This window comes from Gossypium raimondii, chromosome 6 (assembly GCF_025698545.1).
Source record: "Gossypium raimondii isolate GPD5lz chromosome 6, ASM2569854v1, whole genome shotgun sequence".
In the NCBI taxonomy this organism is placed as follows: domain Eukaryota; kingdom Viridiplantae; phylum Streptophyta; class Magnoliopsida; order Malvales; family Malvaceae; genus Gossypium; species Gossypium raimondii.
The window spans coordinates 23,240,223-23,264,658 of record NC_068570.1 but is presented as its reverse complement, the minus strand read 5'-3'; the positions used below and the strand labels follow the sequence as shown (position 1 = coordinate 23,264,658).

The 24,436-nt window shown below is 34.1% G+C and overlaps 1 protein-coding gene and 2 long non-coding RNA genes across 3 annotated transcripts; all 3 read right to left on the bottom strand.

The window, feature by feature from the left end:
• Window positions 1–8,126: 8,126 nt before the first annotated feature.
• Window positions 8,127–9,218, bottom strand: LOC128041642 (uncharacterized). The gene is made up of 2 exons (XR_008196561.1): window positions 9,146–9,218; window positions 8,127–8,852 (listed from the first exon to the last, which is right to left on the bottom strand). It is a non-coding gene; the product is annotated as an uncharacterized LOC128041642 (long non-coding RNA).
• A 9,299-nt stretch (window positions 9,219–18,517) lies between these two features.
• LOC105774694 (uncharacterized) lies at window positions 18,518–19,928 on the bottom strand. Its single transcript, XR_001127505.2, has 2 exons — window positions 19,464–19,928; window positions 18,518–19,369 (listed from the first exon to the last, which is right to left on the bottom strand). It is a non-coding gene; the product is annotated as an uncharacterized LOC105774694 (long non-coding RNA).
• A 2,714-nt stretch (window positions 19,929–22,642) lies between these two features.
• Window positions 22,643–24,166, bottom strand: LOC105774237 (uncharacterized). Its single transcript, XM_012596645.2, has one exon. The coding sequence runs from the start codon at window positions 24,062–24,064 to the stop codon at window positions 22,991–22,993; it is 1,074 nt and encodes a 357-aa protein (XP_012452099.1). The 5' UTR covers window positions 24,065–24,166; the 3' UTR covers window positions 22,643–22,990.
• Window positions 24,167–24,436: the final 270 nt, after the last annotated feature.

Sequence of the window (24,436 nt, the reverse complement as noted above, 5' to 3'; positions counted from 1 at the left end):
AATTATTGCAATAAACACAAAATTATGTTATATCAGTAATTGTGTTAATAGTTTGTGAGAATTTGATCAAATCAAAATTTCATGTTTGCACAAAATCAAAGTTGTGGTATAAAATTACACATAAAACCAAAGTTCATATGTAGTTTTGACATTTATCCCTATTAATAATGTTTCTGTTCAATCTTGAATATAAAATTATGTTTGTAATAGGCCAATTTTGGCCTGGCTAAAAACCAACATCCCAAATACATTTGGCCCAATTGGCCCAAAATTAACCCTAGCCCACAACATGTTTTCAGTAGCAATGGAAGTAGAAACCGCAGATCGCGCCGCTCGCACGTTCTCCATTTGCAGCAACGGCCCCATCACCCCACGTTCAGCGATTCCTCGCATCCACCATGCATGTTCATCCTACAAATGAACCAAGAACAGTATTATAGAAGAGAGAAAAAGGGGGGGGGGGGTTGAGTGTTTTGCTTCTGTAAAGAGTGGCTATAAAAGCCAATCGATTTTGTAAAAGTGGGGGGAGGATGTGTTGAAAAGTATTGAAGAAAACAGAAAAACAGAGAATAAAAAAAAACAATTTTGAAGGTATTGAGTGGGTTCCGTTTTTCCTTTCTCTTTACTGTTTTGTTCCTTTTTTATTTTCTTCCTTGTTTTTTAAAACAAATAAACGAAATAACGAGGGAAAAAGAGAAGTTTCTTACCAGTAGAGGCACGCCGTCGGGATTCTTGCTGGTTCTCGGCGTGAGGAGCGGGGAATGGACTGGTTGCTGTGGCTGCATTTGAAATAGAATAATTTTTAGGGTTTGAAATGGGTTTTATTGGATTTTAACTTTTAAACATTGATCGGTTATTTGTGTTTTAATCCTTCCATTTTATCCTATCATTTCAAAACCATTTTTTTGTTTTCAAATTTTTCCATGAAATATTGAATCTGTTTTATTTTAGTCCAGTGCTGTGCAGTGTTTTTGGGTAATTTTCTCCTTCGGCCCTCCCCCTGTTACACGTGTTTTAAATTACTCCCTTTCTTGTTTTGATTTTCAAATTCAGCTCTCAAATTCAATTTGTTTTTTAATTTAATCCTTAATTTGTTATTTTTAGCTTTTTTATTATATTGTTAATACTGTTTATTTATATTATTATTAGTTTATTATTATTATATTATATATTATTATTATACTTACTTATATATTATTATTATACTTACTTATATATGCGTGTATGCATATTAATACATATATATTTTTAATTTTTAAATATATATACTATATACATATTTTATTATTATTTTATTTTCACAGTTTTTATATATATATACATTTATATTTCATAATCTTTATATGTTTTCCCAATTGTATAATTTATATGTTTATACAATTTTTATAACATGTACATATATATTTTATACTCTATTCAAAGCTATTATAAATATTTTCCACGTTTTTATATTTACTAATACATTATACTTATACTTTTTTTAAATGTATGAATATATTTTATATGTATTTTATTATTGTTTTATTTTTATGACTTATGTATTCATATAGATATATGCATTAACATTTTATAATACTTATGCATTTTTTCCTCTTATATCCATACACATATTTGCAAAATTCGTTTATATATCATACTTATGTATACATATAATTTAAATTAAAGTTTGTTTCATATTGTACATTAACTTTTTAACATACCTTTTAAAAATATATATTTTGGTTTCGTCGAAACATTAAAATCATTTTCTTTCGATTCAAAAGCTTTAAAATAATGCAATAATCGATATTCGGGATTTTCGACGAAATTGAGCCCTAACGTATTGGGTTCTGATTTTCTTTATTAATCCTAAATAATCGAGAATATTCTTTATTCAAAATGCATAAGTATACAAATCATTTTCGGGAATTTAATTTGTTGTGTCCTAATGTATTGGGCATGGCATATTGCTTTCTCGAAATGAAGATTTTCTTATAAAATAAAGCGATATTCAAAGTTTGGGGATTTTGAGAAATTGTACCCTAACGTATTGGGTCTCGATTTCTTCGTCTGACTTAAACATTTGATTATCCTTTTTAGATTTCATCATTTGAGTTTTTTTTTTTAAAATCTTTTTACCCTTGACACTAAGACATTAAATAATCAATTTGGTACTGATTTTTGGGCGTTACGAGGGTGCTAATCCTTCCTCGTGCGTAACTGACTCCCGAACCTATTTTCTTAAAATTCGCAGACCAGAATCGTTTTTAAGGTGAGCCGATCACACCTCAATAAAGGATCGGTGGCGACTCCAATTTTTGTTTTTTTTTAAAAAGTCAACAACTTATTTTTTGTTTTCAAAAAAATGGTTTCGACAGGTTGGCGACTTCGTTGGGGACCCTAGAGAGTCGAGCCATAAATTGATTAGTTTTTGTCTTTTTGTCGGAGAGATTTCAAATTTGTTTTAAATCACGCTTTCCTCTTTTGCATTCATTGGTTTTTATCAAGATATGTTTGCTTAATTGGTCTAAGTTTGTTAGTGTATTTGCATTTTGCATTGCATGGACGATTTTACCCCTCTAAGTGGGAGCGAGAAGCTAGTCCTTCTTGAGGTTTTCACCTCCATGTAGAATAGTGGATCGCTTTCGGGATACATCTGTACCCATGTCTTCGTGAGATTTTCATCTCCATGTAGCAATAGGTAAATGCATTCCCTTGAACTGAACTCGATCTATATGAGCCTATAATGGGTGAGGATCGAGGAATCTGCTGGTTCGGGTACCCTTGCTCTAGAAGCCAAACTTCATATAGTGAACCTTAGGAACTCACCCTAGGTAGAATTACTCTAAACCTTTGTAGATACCTGATTAGGAGTTTTTATTATTTCGTTTAATGTTTATACCTGATACTAACTTGTTATGTTTTGTTTTGACTGCATGACATTTTGATTACATTGCATTTGTATCATGGAAAAGAGGTGTTGATTTACGTTCAATATCTAAGTAGAGAGCTTGTCATAAGAAAACAGATTTCTTGATAAAATGGAAAATAATACGGCTACCTGAATATATTTCGAGAAACACAAGAAAGGCGACGGAAGAGTTCGTGACTTTACTTCGTGGCCCGAGGATTCAAGATGATTGTCTAAGAGCTTTCAACATTCCAATTCCCTTAAAGAAGCTAATGAGCATTGCGAGGATAGGCAGACAATGGATTGCGGCCGGAATCAAGCAAAAGGAGCTAGTAGTGATATCCATTGGAAATTCGCGAGGTTTATATTAACATCCGGATGAAGAAGGAGAAGATGTCTTTGCCTAGAGTATGAGGGAAAAGCCGTATATATATATTCGCCTTATGTAAAGAAATTTGTCTTCTAGTAAAGTTTTCTAAATGGAATTGAATCAGAATCAACGTCTCTTTATGCATTCATTTCATGCATTTGCATTACATGACATCATACGCATTTAAGTCCACTAAAAGAGCCTAATCGATTAAAGTCATTCTTCAGTTAACCTGGAAACCAACCAATCAACCAAACACCCTTACAATACCCGAGCAAAGTCAACAGGCATGGACCAAAGATTGAAAAGGCTCGAACAGTTCTAAAAAGAAATGCATGATCAACTTCAATAGCAAATGAAAGAGCAGCTTGAGAAGATTCAGCAGAATATGATGGATAAAATGATGGAATCTCAAGAGAATATGATGACCCAATTAACTCAACTATTGACCAGTGGAAAAGAAAAGGGAAAAGGCCCTATGGTTAATGTTGAAGAGGTAGGCAATAATGGACCTCTTTATCCTCCAAGCTTTACTCCTCTACGTGTGCAAGCCCAAGTTGAAGTATACCCATTCAAATCTTCTGCTACAATTAGGCCTGAGCAATTTCAGGCCAACACTTCAAGGTCAATGAATTTCCAAGCCGGATCAGGCTCTAGCCCTGAGAATAATCTTGTCAATCCTGTTGTTCCTGATTTTGATGAGGCAGTTGAAAAAGAAAAAACAAAAGATGAATTACCAAAGCAACTAGAGGAAAGGTGGAAATAGATTGAAGAGAAATTCAAGGCAATGGAAAGCACCGAGAGCTATTGCGGGGTTGACGCTAAGGATTTGAGTTTGGTCCCAGATTTGGTGCTCCCTCACAAGTTCAAAATGCCAGAATTCGAGAAGTATAATGGGACCAGTTGCCCTGAAGCCCACATCACCATGTTTTGTAGGCGAATGACTGGGTATGTCAATAATGATCAACTATTAATACATTGCTTCCAAAATAGCCTCACGGGGGCAGCGTCTAAATGGTATAATCAATTAAGCTGTGCTAGGATTAGCTCTTGGAAAGATTTGGTACAGGCTTTTATGAAGCAATACAGTCATGTAGCAGAAATGGTTCCTGATAGAATCACCTTGCAAAACATGGAAAAGAAGTCGAATGAAGGTTTTAGGCAGTACGCACAGAGGTAGAGGGAGGTCGCCGTCCAAGTTTAGCCACTGCTCTTGGAAAGAGAAATGACAATGCTCTTTATAAATACATTGAAAGCCCCGTTCATCACACATATGTTAGGAAGTGCCACAAAAAGCTTTTCTGACATAGTCATGAATGGTGAAATGATTGAGAATGATGCAAGGAGTGGGAAAATTGATGCAGAAGATGGTAACAATAGGTCAGCCTTAAGGAAAAAAGAAAATGAGGTGAACAACGTGAATTCGTACAGTAAATCGATTACGGTGAATCAGCCAAGAAAGGTGGTTGCTAATCAGCAGGGTTCATCAAGACAAGACTCAGGTGTGAAACAAGGTACTGAGAAGCTCCAGTTCACACTCATCCCAACGACATATGAGGAGTTGTATCAGAAAATATTTAATGCACATGTGGTATCTCCATTCTACTCAGAACCTGTGCAACCTCCGTATCCCAAATGGTATGATGCGAATGCACAATGCGACTACCATGCGGGAATTACGGGGCACTCAATAGAGAATTGCACTACCTTTAAAAAGCTAGTTGAAAGACTCATCAACATGGGTGTTGTCAAGTTTGATGATTCATCCAGTACAAAAATTCCACTACCCGATCATGTTGATGTATGAGGAAAAGTTAGAAAGTGTTCATATCAATGCCATAGACACAACTGAAGGAGGGACCTTGTTAGAGATCTGCCCTTATGAACCTGGGAGCGAGCAAAATAATTAGACTGTGGAAGAGATCTCTGTAGTATTTAGAGCTTGCTTAGAGTAATGTTCAGAACACTCTTATTGCTTTTTTAGCCTAGAAGTGATAAGAATACCTTTGTCAAATAGGCTCATGTCTGAACGTCATTATTCTAATAAAATACATCTTTGCATTCATTTTTGAGCCAATATTCTTTCATTCTTTTTGAATAATTATTTTTTCATTCTTTTGGATTTTCTTCCAAATCATTCATTCATTCATTTATAATCAATTGTACAAATAGTTATTCATAAATTTATACATTCTTTTGTATATTCTTTGATATTTATTATGGGTCCCCAGATATCAATGACATGAATGACGCTGCTACAGACTCAGAACTTCCTTTTGAGCGAGGCATGTGTTTAGAGGGATTTCATGACTTTAAAAATGACATAGATTCTAGCTTATCTCCTGATTTGTTGAGGGTGGTAGAGCAAGAAGAGAAACAAATTTACCTCATAAGAAGACAATGGAGACTGTGACCTTGAGGGAACATATATGACCGAAGAAAAAAGTAAGACGTTGTTGAGTTACTTCAAGAATTCGAAGATGTCTTCGCATGATCATATCAGAACATGCCCAGGTTAAGCACTGATATTGTAATCTGAGCAACAACACGACGTCAAAAATTTGCAGTATGTTCAAAATTACCATCATGAACGATGCAGTTAGAATTCTTTACCGGGGCAATGCCTTCTTCTTTGGTTCATCATAGTTTTCTCTGTTGAAGTCAAGTTGTCATTTTTCCGTATTATAGAGGAAGACCTAAAGTTTTTTTTGTCATAGATAAAATTCGCCCTAAAAGGCTCTATGAGAGAAATCTGATATTAAAGAAGATCTTTCGCATACAAAAGGAAAGTGGAAGATCTTATGGGGAAGACCTTATCTGGAATAACATTGATTCTGATCGAAAGGGATAACCAGGATTTACCTAAATCCTATGAGTTCAAATTCAATCAAAGAAAAATCTAAAAAAAACAAAATCAAAAATCAGAAAAAATCAAAATCAAAATAAAAAATTAAAATTGGAAATAAGAATGATGAAAAATAAAAAGAAAAATAAAATAAAAAGGAGAGGCCAAGGCGAAAACCCACAAAGGGCACTTTGAGACCAATGGGGATTTGAGTTGAAAACCCAAAAAGGGTGGCTCAAATTTTAGATCAAAATGGGGCATGAGATGATCAGAGTTACTTAAAAGTTGATCAAAATGGAGCGTGCGGTGATCTTGCTATGCCTAAGACGGCAGGAAAGGGTACGCGACATCTTGAGGCATCGACAAAGTAATGTAGATCCCCTAAGCATATGTCAAACTCAGAATGGTCTTCAAAAAGTTTGTACAGAGAAGTTCAAGCTGTAATATCTGGGGCACCTAATTTTTATACTATTTATATTTGCTTATTCTTTGAATACTTCATTCTTTTTCAAGATACAGGTCAATTTCTATTTTATTCTCAATATTCTTGATAATTTATTCATTACAAGCTATGCTTTCAAATCAATTCTATTTTATTCATCGCTTTGTTCTTTTTGCAAGCATGTTGTATTAGAATAACGATTAATGGACTAATAAAACTTTCACAAGGGAAGTTTTGCATATTACTCTAGAAGTTTCTAAATAATATGGGAATCTGAAACAGGACTATTGTTTAGAGCGCACCAAGTTTAAAGGTTAGAAATCTGAGAATGAAGAGTCTAAAGAATGAAGAGTCTAAATTAAGACTTTCTCTTTGGATTTTGTTGTTAAAAGCATCAATTGAACAAAGTGACAAGATGTTGTGTTGGTGACAAAGCCTCATTGAACAAATAAGCAGTGATCACCTTGTGATAGGAAGAGGTTTTCGTGGAGAAGAAAATCCTTCATTGGTACATGAGCATTTGGCATGGCGCCCTAGAATTGGTGTAAAAGACCAAAGAGCTTTACATTCTGTATCCTTGATTTACGATAGGAGAGGATTGAGAAAAGGCCAGATTTTTCTACCCTTGGGTTACAGCGGGAGAAAGATGGTACAAATGTTGTATCCCAGTGGATTGAACTTTGAAGTTCACAGTGGGGGCAATCTGATCAAGCGTTTCTTGGAGATGCGAGCTGAGCAAGAGGACGTTGTAGTGCGTCAGTGATACGGTCTTAATAAACTTTGAGTAATAACAACTTGAGCGGGATCATTCTCGAAATATTCTACATTTATTCAAATATTATTCATACATGTCTAGTTAGGAGCATTTGATTCATTATGATCATGACATCCTAATCACTAGGCATAATTAGGTTCATAGATTTGAATTATCCAAGTCATGTTCCCCAAAGAACAAACCGGTGAAACTTCAGCCTTATCTCCTGGGGTAGTAGTGGAGTAGGTTGAAGATGACAGATCTTGTCTTCCTATACTGGCGGCGAAGTAGATCGAAGACACCAGTCTTATCGCCATGACGTTGCAATGGAATAGATTGAGGTCACAACGGTGAATCTTATTTCCCTGGCGTCGCAGTGGAGCAGATTGAAGCCACGACGGTGAATCATCTCCCTGGTGTTAAGGCTTGGATTAGCTGAAGTGGACTGGATTGAAGATGTGGGCAGCGAATCCTATCTCTTTAGCATTACAGTGGAAAAGATTGAAGCCACAACGGTGGATCTTACTTCCCTGGCGGTGTAATGGAACAGATTGAAGCTACGACGGCGGATCTGGTTCCCCCGACATTGCAATTAAAAAGATTGAAGCCACAACGACGGATCTTACTTCCCTGGCGGTGTAGTGGAACAGATTGAAGCTACGACGGCGGATCTGGTTCCCCCGACATTGCAATTAAAAAGATTGAAGCCACAATGGCGGATCTTACTTCTCTGGCAGTGCAGTGGAACAGATTGAAGTCACGACGGCGAATCTTGTTTCCTCGACATTGCAGTTAAAACAGACTGAGAAAGCAAATCTTATCCCCCTGAAGTTGCAGTGGGGCAGATTGAAGATGGTGAATCTTATCTCCCTGAAGTTGCAGTGGAGCAGATTAAAGCCAATAGTCCTATCTTCCTGAAGTTGCGGTGGAGTGGATTAAAATCACAAATCTTATTTCTCTGAAGTTGCAGAGGGCAAATCGCATTTAGTCTTATCTCCTTGAAGTTGCAGAGGAGCAGACTAAAAAAACAAATCTTATCCCCCTGAAGTTGCAGTGGGGCAGATTGAAGCTACAAGTCTTATCTTCCCGAAGTTGCAGTAGAGTAGACTGGAGATAGAAAATTTTATTCTTTTGAGAAGCTACAAGATACAACTCCTATCTCCCTGATGTTGCAGTGGAGTGGATTGAAGCCCCAGTTCCTATACCTCAGAAGATGTAGTAGGATGGAATGACGCTACTTTAAGGAGAAGAGCCCCGAAGCCCAGCACGACCAAGCAAAATTGGTCATTTCTAAAGTCTTTGCTCTGTTCTCGTTACACGATAACGAGCAAAGAGGGGCAGCTGTAATAGGCCAATTTTGGCCTGGCTAAAAACCAACATCCCAAATACATTTGGCCCAATTGGCCCAAAATTAACCCTAGCCCACAACATGTTTTCAGTAGCAACGGAAGCAGAAACCGCAGATCACGTCGCTCGCACGTTCTCCATCTGCAGCAACGGCCCCATCACCCCACGTTCAGCGATTCCTCGCATCCACCATGCGTGTTCATCCTACAAATGAACCAAGAGCAATATTATAGAGGAGAGAAAAAAGGGGGGGTTTTGAGTGTTTTGCTTCTATAAAGAGTGGCTATAAAAGCCAATCGATTTTGTAAAAGTGGGGGGAGCATGTGTTGAAAAGTATTGAAGAAAACAGAAAAACAGAGAATAAAAAAAACAATTTTGAAGGTATTGAGTGGGTTCCGTTTTTCCTTTCTCTTTACTGTTTTGTTCCTTTTTTATTTTCTTCATTGTTTTTTAAAACAAATAAACGAAATAACGAGGGAAAAAGAGAAGTTTCTTACCAGTAGAGGCGCGCCGTCGGGATTCTTGTTGGTTCTCGGCGTGAGGAGCAGGGAAGGGACTGGTTGCTGTGGCTGCATTTGAAATAGAATAATTTTTAGGGTTTGAAATGGGTTTTATTGGCTGCAAATGAAATGGATTTTAACTTTTAAACATTGATGGGTTATTTGTGTTTTTAATCCTTCCATTTTATCCTATCATTTCAAAACCATTTTTTTGTTTTCAAATTTTTCCATGAAATATCGAATATGTTTTATTTTAGTCCAGTGTTGTGCAGTGTTTTTGGGTAATTTGCTCCTTCGGCCCTCCCCCTGTTACGCGTGTTTTAAATTACTCCCTTTCTTGTTTTGATTTTCAAATTCAGCTCTCAAATTCTGTTTGTTTTTTAATTTAATCCTTAATTTGTTATTTTTAGCTTTTTTATTATATTGTTAATACTGTTTATTTATATTATTATTAGTTTATTATTATTATATTATATATTATTATTATACTTACTTATATATGCGTGTATGCATATTAATACATATATATATTTTAAATTTTTAAATATATATACTATATACATATTTTATTATTATTTTATTTTCACAGTTTTATATATATATATATATATATATACACATTTATATTTCATAATCTTTATATGTTTTCCCAATTGTATAATTTATATGTTTATACAATTTTTATAACATATACATATATATTTTATACTCTATTCAAAGCTATTATAAATATTTTCCACGTTTTTATATTTACTAATTTATTATACTTATACTTTTTTAAAAAAATGTATAAATATATTTTATATGTATTTTATTATTGTTTTATTTTTATGACTTATGTATTCATATAGATATATGCATTAACATTTTATAATACTTATGCATTTTTTCCTCTTATATCCATACACATATTTGCAAAATTAGTTTATATATCATACTTAAGTATACATATAATTTAAATTAAAGTTTGTTTCATATTGTACATTAAATTTTTAACATACCTTTTAAAATATATATTTTGGTTTCGTCGAAACATTAAAATCATTTTCTTTCGATTCAAAAGCTTTAAAATAATGCAATAATCGATATTCGGGATTTTCGACGAAATTGAGCCTTAACGTATTGGGTTCTTATTTTCTTTATTAATCCTAAATAATCGAGAATATTCTTTATTCAAAATGCATAAGTATACAAATCATTTTCGGGAATTTAATTTGTTGTGTCCTAATGTATTGGGCATGACATATTGCTTTCTCGAAATGAAGATTTTCTTATAAAATAAAGCGATATTCAAAGTTTGGGGATTTTGAGAAATTGTACCCTAACGTATTGGGTCTCGATTTCTTCGTCTGACTTAAACATTTGATTATCCTTTTTAGATTTCATCATTTGAGTTTTTTTTTTAAAAATCTTTTTACCCTTGACACTAAGACATTAAATAATCAATTTGGTACTGATTTTTGGGCGTTACGAGGGTGCTAACCCTTCCTCGTGCGTAACTGACTCCCGAACCTGTTTTCTTAAAATTCGCAGACCAGAATCATTTTTAAGTTGAGCCGATCACACCTCAATAAAGGATCGGTGGCGACTCCAATTTTTGTTTTTTTAAAAAAAAGTCAACAACTTATTTTTTGTTTTCAAAAAAATGGTTTCGACAATGTTCATAACAAATTATTAATATAGAATAATTAGAATTAGAATTATTTCATCAATATTGTTTTATTATCAATGTAGCAGTTATTATCACTTAATTAGTATTATAATTATATACCAATTAAAACTAATATTTAAGACTATAAATATATGCATTAGCAATACATTTTCATTCAAAATAACTTATAAATAAGTACTAGAAAAATCATATTTTAGCATCATTTAATGAGTTTTGTTTCAATCACCAAAAAAATGTATGATTTTTCATTATTATTTGAGATGTTTAATTATTATTATTTGAAATCCATTAGTTTTACTATTTTCTTATTTTAACAATATTTGCATAATTATGCATGTTATTTACCATTATGTTGTGAAATATCACGTCAAAAGCAATAAATTATTAAAACAATGGTTCTTTGTAGGACAAAATTTTACTCATAGTCAAATAACAAGTTATTTTATCTAATTACTTAATGTTTTAATATCAATATCTCTCACTTTTTATTTCCATTACTTTTAAAATGTTATTTTATTCTCTCAATTTAAAAAAATTAATAGACTTTTATTATAAATTAGACAATTCTTATTTAATTAGTAAATATACTTTTCTAAATTATAAGAATATATCATTTAATAATTTTAAAAATAAATACGTAAAATTACGTGCAACACATGACATGGGAACTATTATATTTAAAATAAATAATCTATACTATATAAATTAAGAGTTTGACTAAGTTAATATCACCCATTAATTGAGTTCCAACTCAACTACGAAATTGCCAAAATTCATTTATTATTTACAAGACAATAAATATTGTTTTGAGGAGTTTTGTTTCTTCTTATATTATTATATAAAATCTCGAAAAAGCATATATATGATAAGTAGAGTTGTCCAATGACCAAGCAAGGCAACCCACTTGGCCCGATAGGCTTAGTCCGATTTGAGTTGGGCTTGGACCATTATTTTATTGTCTCAAACTAGCCTAATCCAACCTAAATTTGATTTAATTAATTAAGATTATTTTTTAAATTTTAAATTTAATAATAAAAATATATAAATATTAATGTAAAATATATTTCAAAATTTTTATTAATATTATGAACAATGAAACGTGTTTATGGGTCTAGCTGTCTCAAAAACATCCTTGAACTTAAAATTTTTTCTTTTTCAATCGAATAGTGACCCGGCACATAAATAGTTCTAATAATAAAATTTGAATCTAAAATAATATAGTTTTTATTTATTTAACTTCACTATTTCAATCAAAATTATATTTATTTATTACATAATTATTTTTACCTAGTGTACCATAATATAATATATATTAAATCTGAATTTGATTATAGATTCAAGTAATCAATCAACTTAACCGAAACCAGAATCGATTAAACTAATTAAATTAATTTGGCTGACTTAACTTTAACCAAATTATGGTGGTATGATACATGTTCTTTTTCTTTGAAACCTTGGCACTAAAACATGAATACCCGGAGGGATTTTATTGGTTCCTCGTTTCAAAATAATCTTTACCAACACCTGAAAGGTACATATATTAAACGTAATTAAAGGATTTTTTTTTTTTTTGGCTTGGTGTTGGTTGGTACATATTGAATCAATCCATAGAGGAAGGACATGGAAATTTTGGTGAAGTAGATGGCCCCAAAATTGATAGCTATGGCTTCCTAAAAGCATGTGGAAAGTTGGGGATTGGATAAACCTAAATGATTACTTGAATAAATTGATTAACCGGTAAATTTATCAAAGTTTGGATCAAGAATTAGTCCTCTATCACTCCTAATATTTGAATTCTAATCAATTGGACTGAAAATCAATTAATATATTAATTTGGATATAACGGTTAAATTAGTTTCTAAGTGAATCATTTAAAATTGATAAAAATTTGAAATTAGAATAAAAATCGACGTTTGAACTGGTTGAACACGTTCTATAAATTTATATTTATTTATTGTTACTCCATGAATCAAATCAATTGAATTAAATATTAATAATCTAATTTATTCAATCACCGATCCGTTTATTAAAACATTACTCCTAATTAATATAAGTAATAATACAATTTATTTATATTTGATATGTGGTACATAAATTTATATATTGATAGTGAATATATGTTGATAGGTCGCTAAAACCCTTTCAAAATAAGTATAATTAATTAATTTTGGCTTAAAGTTAGAAAACCGTCTTAGTAGAAAAATAAAAAGCAATTAAGCTATAAGGAAAAAAAGTTCATCCTATCAAATCCTTAATAACTCTTAAAAAGTCAATTAGATTTTTTATTAACGGAAATCGTCTATTAACTGGTTTGATCATTAATAGAACTGACGTGACAGATGATGTTGATATGGTAGACATATTGATGTGACATATTGCGTCAAAAAAATTTAAATTTTAAAAATATTTTTTAAAATTAATCAAATATATATACATCTAAAATGAACTTGAACAACAGTTTGTCCAGATTTAAATGAATCTAGACAACCGTTTATCCAAATTCATTCAAGATGAGTGTAAAATTATGAAAAATTTAAAAATTATTGTTAGAGTTGTGTGACCCAAATTTCTGTTAAAGAAATAAAATACAGTGACAAAATAGAGAGATCTGTGGGGGCGAAGCTCGAGGGTCGAAGGTGTTTCAACCTTACTACACAGCTTCTATTTGACATTGATTAGAATAAGGTTTTTTAACCTATAAATAGATGTAGTCTAAAATCCTTTTGTATCATTCGAATTTGACATTAGTGAATTTTCTTCTCCTCTGTCCGTGGTTTTCCCCCAAAAGGGTTTCCACGTAAAATCTGTGTGTTCTTATTTTTTTTCTTTCTTATTGCTTTGCGATCATTCTATATAATCATTATCGACGTTCAATTTTTACAATTATAAAGTTATTATAAATATTATAAAATTTTAAATATGTAAAAGAAATTATTACTAATTTATATAAAATTGTAAAAGAAAAAAGCTTTGCATGTTTAAATTTTTTACAGATTTAGTTTTGCATAATTAAATTAAACAGAAAGTCTCAACTTCTAAGGAGGAAAAAGTTTTAGGTTTTGAGGGAAAGTCTGATGGATAGTGATGATTCAATTCAAGCCTAGGGAATATTGAGCAGGATTATGTTTAAGCTTGTACTCTAATACAACACAAATACATATATTATCAAGTCTTTCATATGTATGTATGTTTTTTTCTTTTAATTATTATTTTATTTGTTTGGTTTTGGGTATATATGGGGTTTACTTTTCTTTAAATTTAAAAATGCAAAACTAGTATAAATTTGTGGGTGAGTTAATTTGATTTGAAATAGTTATTCAATGAAGGTGCATTAAGTAAGCATTGTAGAATAAAATTATAATCTATATGAAATATGTGTAATCTTTGATTACTTTAGATTTTTTGGGTTTACTTTTTAAAAATTTTAAATAATAGTTTTGATAGCAAAGTTTGTCTTGTGTCACAGGTTAGGTTTTCTCTGTCTGCCTTGTTGCACGAGTTTCGCTTTTGGAGTTTTATTTGTTAGGGTTTTGTTGCCTGCGGGGTTCTTGGTTTCTAGGTTTGTGGGTGCAACATGGCTAATCTCAATATGATGGATACAGATCTGGCCAATATTAACATTATAGATAAAGAGGAAGATCCCATGGAGGTGGTAGGGGACGATATAGCTGTCTAGAATATGAGTTATGCTTGGTAGGTTGAGTTCTCACGGATAGTATTGTGAATTTTCCATCATTAAAAAATATTTTGGTTGATTTGTGGCATCCGCTGAGAGGGATGTCTATCACAGAGATTGAAGACAATCATATTTTGTTCCGATTTTATAGCGAGATTAATTTGAAGCGAGTTATGAATGGTATGCCATGGTTTTTCAATCGACATATTATTGTGTTCCATAAACTAAGAAAGGGTAAGGAACCATTTACAATTCCTCTCTGGACTACGATTTTTTGGTGCATATCCACAATTTACCCGTTGGATTTATAACGGAAGGGATGGCAAGACAATTCGGGGACTTTATTGGAGAATTCATGGAGTATGAGGCATCGTTGGTGACAAGGGGGATAAGCAAGTTTACGTAGATTAGAGTTGTAATTGATATTAGGATCCTACTTAAAAGGAAGAAACGGTTTGGTATTGGGTAGAACAAATTTATATATGCGTTGTTTCAATATGAAAAATTGTCGTTGTTTTATTTTTTTATGTGGCCGTCTTGGTCATAGAGAGGGCTTCTATCTAGTTAGATTAACTTTAGGTAATCAATAAGTGGATTTTGGCCGAGACTTATCTTTGAGGGCTATGCCAAGGAGGGGAAGGCAGTTGGTGAGTAAATGGTTGCGGGAAGAATCAGAGAATGATAGGTGGGCAAGTATGGAAATTGATGGGGAAAGTAAAAAGAGGAGTTTTGGCACTCATGTAACCAATTGAAGTGAACATAAAGGAGGTACGGGTTCGTTAGGGCGCTTTGTGCGACATATAAGGAAGCCCATTGACATAAGGATTGAAGATAGGATGGGGCAACTTGAGAAAAGGGGAGATGGATCAGAGTTGAAAGATATGCCTGTCGAATTTGTTGATGGGAAGAAACGGCAGAGATTTAATTTAGAAGTAGGTGTTTTAGATAACAATAAAGGGGTTGTTGGAGTTGGGAATGGAAAATGCAATATTGGCGGCTGCTAACAAGCAGCCAACTAGACACAATGAAAATCTTCAGTTGGAATGTTCGTGGCCTGGGGTAACCACAGACAATCAGACGTCTCAAAAACAAGTTGAGGCACATTCGACCTCAAATTTTATTTCTTATGGAAACAAAGGTTTCTAGTAAACAAATGGAGAAAATAAGACGGCAGTGTGGGTCTGAGCATGGAATTGATGTTGACACGGAAGGGATGATAAGGGGCTTATCGTTAGGGTGGAGGGAGGGGTTGAATTTATCTTTAAAATTTTTTTTGAAGTCTCATATTGATGTGGAGGTGGATGAAGGAAATGTGATGGTAGTATGGAGATTCACGGGTTTTTATGGAGCGCCTATGGAGCATGGTAAAAAGGAGTCATAGGATTTATTAAGGCATCTGAAGCGTAGGAAGAATAAGCCATGGTTAATTTTGGGAGATTTTAATGAAATCCTATTTTCTTTTGAAAAACAAGGGGGTAGAATTTGTGAGTAAAGACAGATGGTTGCTTTTAGAGCAGTGCTAGAAGAGTGTGAGATGAGTGATTTAGGTTTTTCTAGGCAATGGTACACATGAGAGAGATGTAGGTTGGTCGGAAATAATATTAGGGAAAGATTGGACAGAGGGGTAGCTAACCCAGAATGGTGGGATCTTTTTACAGGGTACTCGGTGAGTCATTTACAACATAGTTTTTTAGATCATTGTTCGGTAGTCGTAGATACAAATGGGGATGAGAGCTTACGATTCAGGGAACGACAATGGCAACTTCGTTTCAATACCGATTGGATATTGGATAAAGGTTTTGAGGAGCAAGTTGAACATGGGTGGACTTTAAATGAACAAGATATTTTGGTGAAGCTAAAGGAGTTAGGGGTAAGTTTGAGCAATTAGGCAAAAAAGGAGAAAGGATTACGAGAATGTCGAACAACAGAATTAAATTCTAGACTGTTTGAATTGAGTGCTGATGAGATTAGTGATGCAATTTTGGCGGAGATTACAGAGGTCAAATTGGAGTTGAATTTCGAAGCCGATAGGGAGGAACTATTTTGGGAACAAAGGGCGAGAATCAATTGGCTTCGGATGGGGGATAGAAATACGACATTCTTTTATAGGATTACTTCCTACCATAAGAAAAAGAGCACGGTTAAGGGGATGGAAAATGATTTTGGGAATTAGATTAATGATTTTGACGAAATTTCTAAAACTGCTACAGGGTATTTTAAAGATTTATTTTCGTCAAAAGAGGTCGACAATTGTGATAAATTACTCTCGGCAATATCACCATGTATTACGGAAGAGTTTAATGAGAAATTAATGGTGGATTTTAAAGCAGAAGAGGTTGTTGAGGCAATGAAAACCATAGCTCCTCTTAAAGCATCGGATAAAGATGACTTTCTGTAATATTTTTTCAAAAGTGTTGGCATGTAATAGGGGATGAAGTTACTAGGTATTGTTTGGATGTGCTAAATGGTCGAAGGAACATAGAGGAGGTGAACCATACAAGTATTGTTCTTATTCCTAAGGTGAATTCACCGAAGTCTATGAGTCAGTTTTGTCCTATTAGCCTTTGCAATGTGATTTATAAAATTATCTCAAAAGTGTTAGTCAACAGATTTTGTCAAGTGCTTCACTATTATATAGATCACACCCAATGGGCGTTTGTACTAGGAAGGAAAATCACAAACAACATTTTTGTGGCATATGAAATTTTACACTCGTTCTAGAGAAGAAGAGGGAATTCAAATAGAGGTTTTTCTTTAAAACTCGATATGAGCAAAGCGTATGACAGGGTCGAGTGGTGTTTTTTGAAGAAAATGATGCGTAGAATGGGTTTTTGTGAGGAGTGTATTTCACTTATAATGAGGTGTATCACAAGTGTATTGTATACACTGGTGATTAATAGAATACATGGGGAAGAGTTTTGGCTTACAATAGGATTAAGGCAAGGTGACCCTCTAAGCCCGTATTTGTTTTTAATTTGTGCGGAAGGATTCTCACGCTTACTTGACATGGCTAGGAGGGAGGGAAGGCTTTTTGGGGGCAAGGGTAGGGAGAAGCGGTATTTCGGTGACGCGTTTATTTTTTGCTGATGATAGTGTGTTGTTTGAAAAGGCATCAACTGACGGTGCAAATATTATGAAAAATATGATCAAGGAATATGAAGCGGTGTTGGGACAATTGGTTAATTTTGACAAGTATCTAATCTATTTCAGTGGTAATGTTGAACAAGAAATACAGGAACAGGTGGGTAGAATTTTGGGAGTGCGGATTTCTAATAATCTAGATAAGTATTTGGGATTGCCAATAATGGTTGGATGTAGGAAAAATCATGCTTTTGTTGAAATTAAAGAATGCTTTGTTAAGATGATGAATAATTGGAGTGTGCACTATTTATCTGCTAAGGGTAGGGAAGTATTTCTAAAGTCCGTTTTACAAGCTATTCCGATCTACGCGATGTAATGTTTTAAGTTACCAGTTTTGTTTTGCCGTGAGCTTGAGAACATAATGTGCAAGTTTTGGTGGTGTAACTCCAAAACCAACAAAGGCTTTCATTGGTGCAAATGGAGTGATATGTGTATCCCCAAAGCAAAGGGAGGGATAGGTTTTAAGGAACTATCAATTTTTAATACAACCCTATTGGCGAAGTAGGGGTGGAAAATTATTATGCAGCCTAATTGTTTGTTTGCACGTGTAATGAAAGCAAAATACTTCCCAAAGGGGGAATTCATGAGTGCAGGGTTAGGTTCTTACCCTTCCTATACCTGGCAAAGTATATGGGGAGCTAGACGACTCATTGAGGTGGGGATGGAGAATCGGGGACAGTAAGGCAGTAAATATTTGGAATGATGCATGGTTGCTGGGACCTGGAAATTGTAGGGTGCAATGGCAACATATTGATATTCTATACACTATGGTGTCAGATTTAATTGATAGGGATTTTGTTACCTGAAAGCAGGATGCTATTCGTTCATTATTCGGCGAGGAGCAGCTGGAAAGGATCCTTTTAATCCCGTTGGCAAACAGTGAACCACAGGATGCGTTAATATAGAGAGGCGATAATTTAAGAATTTACACAGTCAAAAGTGGTTATAAGTGGCTAATTACAGGGGAGGGATCTAGGATACAAAATAAATTTCTATATCAATTCTTTACAAAAATATGGGCTCTTAATGTGCCAAGCAAGATACATATACATATGTGGAAGGTTGCTAATGAATTTCTGCCTGTACTATATAATCTGAGAGCCGTAAGTTGGTGGTAAACACGTTTTGTCTAATATGCCGAGTAGAAGAAGAAACGGTGAGCCACCTTTTTCGGGATTGCAGCTTTACTCAACAGGTATTGGGGGATTTGGGGGTGGTTAATCCAACAAACAACAGAGAATCCAATTGGAAAAATGGTTAGCATTAGAGTTTGAGAATCATAGTAATGAAAAATGCAAAATTAGAAGTATTTCTTACTGGGCTTTATGGTACAATCGAAACAGAATCTACCATGAAAGGACAAGGGAACGAGTACATGAAATTGTGGGATTTATCGGAGCATATTGCACAGAAATAACGCAAATGGGTGAAATCTTGAAGAACGTGCATGAGATTAATAGCTATGTGTGGAAACCACCTATTGATAATGTTATAAAAATTAATTTTGACGCTTCGTTTAATTAGCATTCTAGAAGATCATATTCAGGAATCATTGCGCGGAATAAGGAATGATTTGTGATGGCATCGTGTACTTACCCATGGGAGAATATTTCAGATCCGATTATGGCTAAGTTGAAGGCGTGTTTGCAGGCTGTTACTATAGCAGAAGAAATAGGCTTTCAAGATATATGTGTTGAGGGAGATGCGTTAACTGTAATCAGAAAACTAAACTCTGTAGAAGAAGATAGATCATGTATTAGCAGTCTGATCCAAGAAATCAAGGGGAGAACCCCCCAAATTTAAAAGATTGCATTTCAAATGCGTACCAAGGGAAGCCAATAAAGCAGCACATGGGATGGCATTGGAAGGGCGAAGATATGAAGATCCCCAATGCTGGATGGAAAATGTATCGAGCGCGGTGGAAGGACTGGTGAAGCGCGATAGGAGTAGCGGCGATGATGGTGGATGACTAGAATTGTTGAGTTTGGACTATGTGCGTTTGGTCAGTCCGATGAACTCGTGGAGATTGACAGAGACTAGGGTTCGAAAAGTCAACTTTTGGATGTTCATGGGTAATCGGTCTCTTGAATGGCTGATGCACAAAAGAAGTTGCTTAAAGTGATAAGAAAAGAATGGGATTCCAGGCCTTTTTTCTTTTTCTTTTTGTTCAGCTTGAGTCTGTTTGTTTCCTTTTCCAAGTTTGTTTTTTTTTTCTGTGTGCTTTCCGTTAATTATATTTATGATTTTGCGAGTTTCGAAGCACCTTTCCAATGTCCAATTAAAGAAGGACAATTGAAGGGTCATTTGTTTTAAGGTCTGTACCTGATTCAATTTCTTTTATATTTAATAGCATCAGTTGGCATTCAAAATATATATATATACAAAACTATTTTTTATAATTTTATATAAATTACTAATATTTTGTTACATATTAAAATTTTTATAATATTTACAATATTTTTATAATATTTAGTAATTTTAATATTTTTACAATGTTTAAAATTTTTTATAGTTTTGCACTCATCTTGAATGAATCTAGATATATAATTTTTATTTTTAGCATGCCACATCAATGTAATCTACCATGTCAACATGTCATGTTAGTATCATTTGTCAAGTTAGGTCATTAATGGTCAAATCGGTCAACTAATAGTTTTTGTTAATGGAAGGGTTGAATTATTTTAATAAATTCAATTACTAAATCATTAAAATGTTAATCATACAAAAACATATGGAAGGGTATAAAACTAGTTTTAAATATATTCAAGTTAACATATTTTTAATATTTATATATTATTATATTCTTACAAATTTAAATTTATGTGACAAATATTATAAGCACAAAATAAATTGGTTCGTACTTAACTCAAGTCTTGAATATTAAAACTTAAACTCGATCCATATTTTAATTTTTAAACGAAGTTTTTGGTATTGAATTTTAAATTTAGGTGGATAAGTGATAGATGTGATGACTTATAAAAATGGTATACGGAAGAAATGGCATCACTTGACCCGTGAGGAAGACAATGTGATTAGATACCATTTATTGAAACAATGGGTATGTGGTACGTGTTTCTTTCCTTACATTTGATAACCCAACTTGGGTTTTATCAAATGATTGGAGCCAACTCAATTTGAAGCTTGCAATACAAGGGAGAAAAAGGGGTTGTTTAATTCTATTGCTTCAACTCTGATTTCATTACAAACACCCCTCCAAATGATTGTCTTTTTCTATACTTACAAAATCACTTTACTGCATATAAATGATGACTCCTAAATCAATAATTTAACAAAGGGACTAAATCTCAACTTTTGCAAAGTAGGAAGATGAAGTTGATAATTAACCCATAAACCTCCAAATCAATTGCAATAGCAATAATACCAGAAATTCCAATGATTGTTCATATTTAGCATCTCTTCCTTAAAAAATAAAGTATGTTATTCGTATTGGAAAAAATAACGTCAATAAAAGAGAAGAAGAATTTTTTATTTGTATGAATGAAACAAGTGACAGCCTAACATATAACTTTATTCCTTTCTCATTTTAAATTGAAACGTTCAAAAGCTATTATCACACCACTTAATACCATTCCTTTCAAACAAAAACCCCAGCAATTATGTCCCACGTACTTGTACTTTTACTTAAAAGTTTCAAATCCAAGGGGTAAATCTCAGAACTTTGGCTTAATGTGTAATTGTATACATGAACTTATAATTTGATCCAATTCTTGTAAATTGTTGATACAACATCATTTTATGTTGATTAATACATACATCATCATACCAACATACACCAGGCCATATGTCACATTGACAACTTTTATAAGAATTTGTAAGGTGAGCAACAATTGAATTAACATTATCGAATATAAATATTTATATTTTATTTTGGTATTGTATATATTGGAGGGCAGAAAGTTGTTAGCAAATTAAGGTGACAAAAAAGTGGGTGTCAAGAAAAGATTAAAGAGAGAATGAGAGCAAGAGAGTTGAAAGTCTATTTAGGAGAGAAATTGTTTAGTCCCTTAGATCCAATCTCTGATAATTTTTAAGATGCCACCAGTCGTTCATATTGGTTTCAAATTTCTTACAAGTTATTGTAGCTCGATTTTCGATCTATAAGTGTCTACTTATAAGGTTTTATTTAATCAAAATTATTAGCTCATAAGATCACAATTATGTAAAGTGAACTTGTATAAAAAATATAATTTGATGTCCTTTTTGTGATAAGACTATACTTTATCTATTATTTGGTAATATACTTAATAAAATGAAGAGATTTATGAGAATTCATATTCTCACTTTAAGGGCAACCGTTGTGGAAATCCACAAAGAAAGGCAACATCAGAGAAAATCAGTCATGTTGTCAGATTGACACGGTCAAGCCCGACACAGTTGGGTTACTTTTCATCACCTTGGGTTGCCGTTGTGGATCAAGTACCACATTTCTTGTCACTCTCACTAACCGACCGACGAAGTAACCTTTCAGTTTTCAATCAGAGATCCAGGACACGTTCAACCTTTTTTGTCGGTCGCTGATCTCAATCTGGGTTCACACACCCCAGACCCACATCTCACATGCAAGCATTAACATTTGGAAACTAATAACAGTTTTCTGTGTTTAATCCCTGATCACTAGAATTAGAAGCAAAAACAACAGAACGTTTGGAAACTAATAACAGTTTTCTGTGTTTAATCCCTGATCACTAGAATTAGAAGCAGGGACAAAGTCCTCCCCTAGATAAATGGGATGATTTCCTTTTTAGTCCTTGCAAATTTAAAATTTAATTTTAATCCTTTTCAGCTTATCAGAAATTGCATATTTGATCACTCCAAAGAACTATTCATTCAATTTTAGACCACTTTAACATAAATTTTTTTTAACCTTGACCTCCAAATTCTTTTAATTTCTCGACCTCTCTCCCTGATTAAAAGTCGAGCACTCCACCAAGTCGGTTGGTAAAATCAAACAAGGAACAATTTCATGCCAACGAAAAAGGCAAAATCAAGCAAAATTTTTCTTCTGCTCATTAAATCTCCGCCTATGGTTCCTGAGACTACAACCAAAGGGCTCAAATTTACAACTAAAAAGTTACAAAGAAACTAGCAAAATACAACCATCTTGTTGGGTGGAGTTATGAGTGATAAGGTATGCGAGGTCTCTTACGCGCAAATCTTTTGGAATTCAATTCAATCGGGATCGAATGTAGCTACTAAATTGGTAAAAGGTTGAGTCATGGATCTCTACAATTATAATTTACTTACTGTGCTAAGTTCTAAAAACAAATGGGGTTAGTGATAAATAGAGACTAATAATGTTATGAACACACACAAAAAAAAAGGCACAATCTTTTCAGTTTCTCCAGGCATAAACAAGCAAAGAGAAGCCCATGGGAGCACATAACTCACTCTCCTCAACGCTTTCCCACTCCATTACCGAAGAGCTGCACCCCGAAGAAGCCGAAGACATCGAAATGGAGGAAGACGAAGAACTCCTAGCACTCCTCAACAAGCTTCTCCTTTTCTTCTTCCATTCAATCCCATCACTACACGGACTTTGCTGCCCCAAAACCACACCCTCCTTGAAAGGATCCTCCATGGTTTCAGTGCCTTGGTTCTCGAACTTGAAGATGAAAACGGCTGGACGCCCATTGTTGCCATCTTTATCGGACAACCAGCTGTAGACATCCCACGAGACTCCTATCCATACCCCATCCACTTCAATCCTCTCATTCCCTCTAAATTTCCATTTAAGCCGCTTTATTTGCAATACCCTTTTGTTATCCACGCTCAAACACAGCCTCGCATCCTCGTTTACCCTACAATCGATCGAGATATCCCTTAATTTGCCACCGAATCTGGCTTTTGTGTTGTAAACTCTGTTCCCCAACACGTGCTCTTTTCTCAAAACAAGAGTTTGGCTGCCTCTACTCCCAGGGTTTTGAGCTCTAGTTCGAGTATAAGCTTCCTTGGTAGCATCGCCGACGAGAAGCGTCATTTCACCGTCGACAACGACGCCAACGAAGAACCCAGAGTCGGGTTCTGGTCCGGATCCGAACTTTGCCCTTGAAAGGTCCCAGAAAATTTTCACATTAGGGACAGTGGCGCTGGTGAGTTTTTTACAACCTTTTTTCTTCCAAAAAGCAAAGGATTTGATATTGAGATGAAAATGGAGGGCAGAGGATGAAAGGACGGAGAGAGGAGAAGAGGGAAGGCGGTGGTGATGTTGGTGGAGGTGGAGGGAGTGGCCAAGGAAGGTGCGGGACCAGGTTAAGGAAAAAAGGCCTATATTTGTGTCGTAGAGACTTGTAGCGAGGCTAGTTTTAGCGGCGGATTGTGGCGACGGCATATGGCGGTTGTCTGCGGCGGCGGAAGGGCGGAAGCAAGAAGGGAAGGGCGGAAAATGGCGGTAGCGTTGGGGGGACATTATTTAATTTTGTTTGTATGCGAATTTGAAGGGGGCCTTTTTATGGAAGGTATATATGGGGATTGGGGATGGACAAAGAAGGAGACTTTTCATTTCCTACCTGACAATCTAATGACTTTTTTATCATTAATGTTTTAATCACAAAGCCGGATTAATGAGTTAAAATAATACTACAAGACACAAAACCTTTAGTTATCATACCAAATTTCTTTCTATTAACTATTATTTAAAGATAATTCTAGATCCAATTTCAACCCATTTTTTAACCTCCGATTATTTATATGGTTAAATTAAGTTGGATTTGCAGTTATATTTTTAAGTTTAAGTCTTACCATATTTATTTATTTCGGTTTTAGTCCATTGTGTTTTTGT

Bases quoted from the DNA above. Each gene is read 5' to 3' on its own strand.
- LOC105774237 (XM_012596645.2), bottom strand. From the start codon at position 24,064: ATGTCCCCCCAACGCTACCGCCATTTTCCGCCCTTCCCTTCTTGCTTC.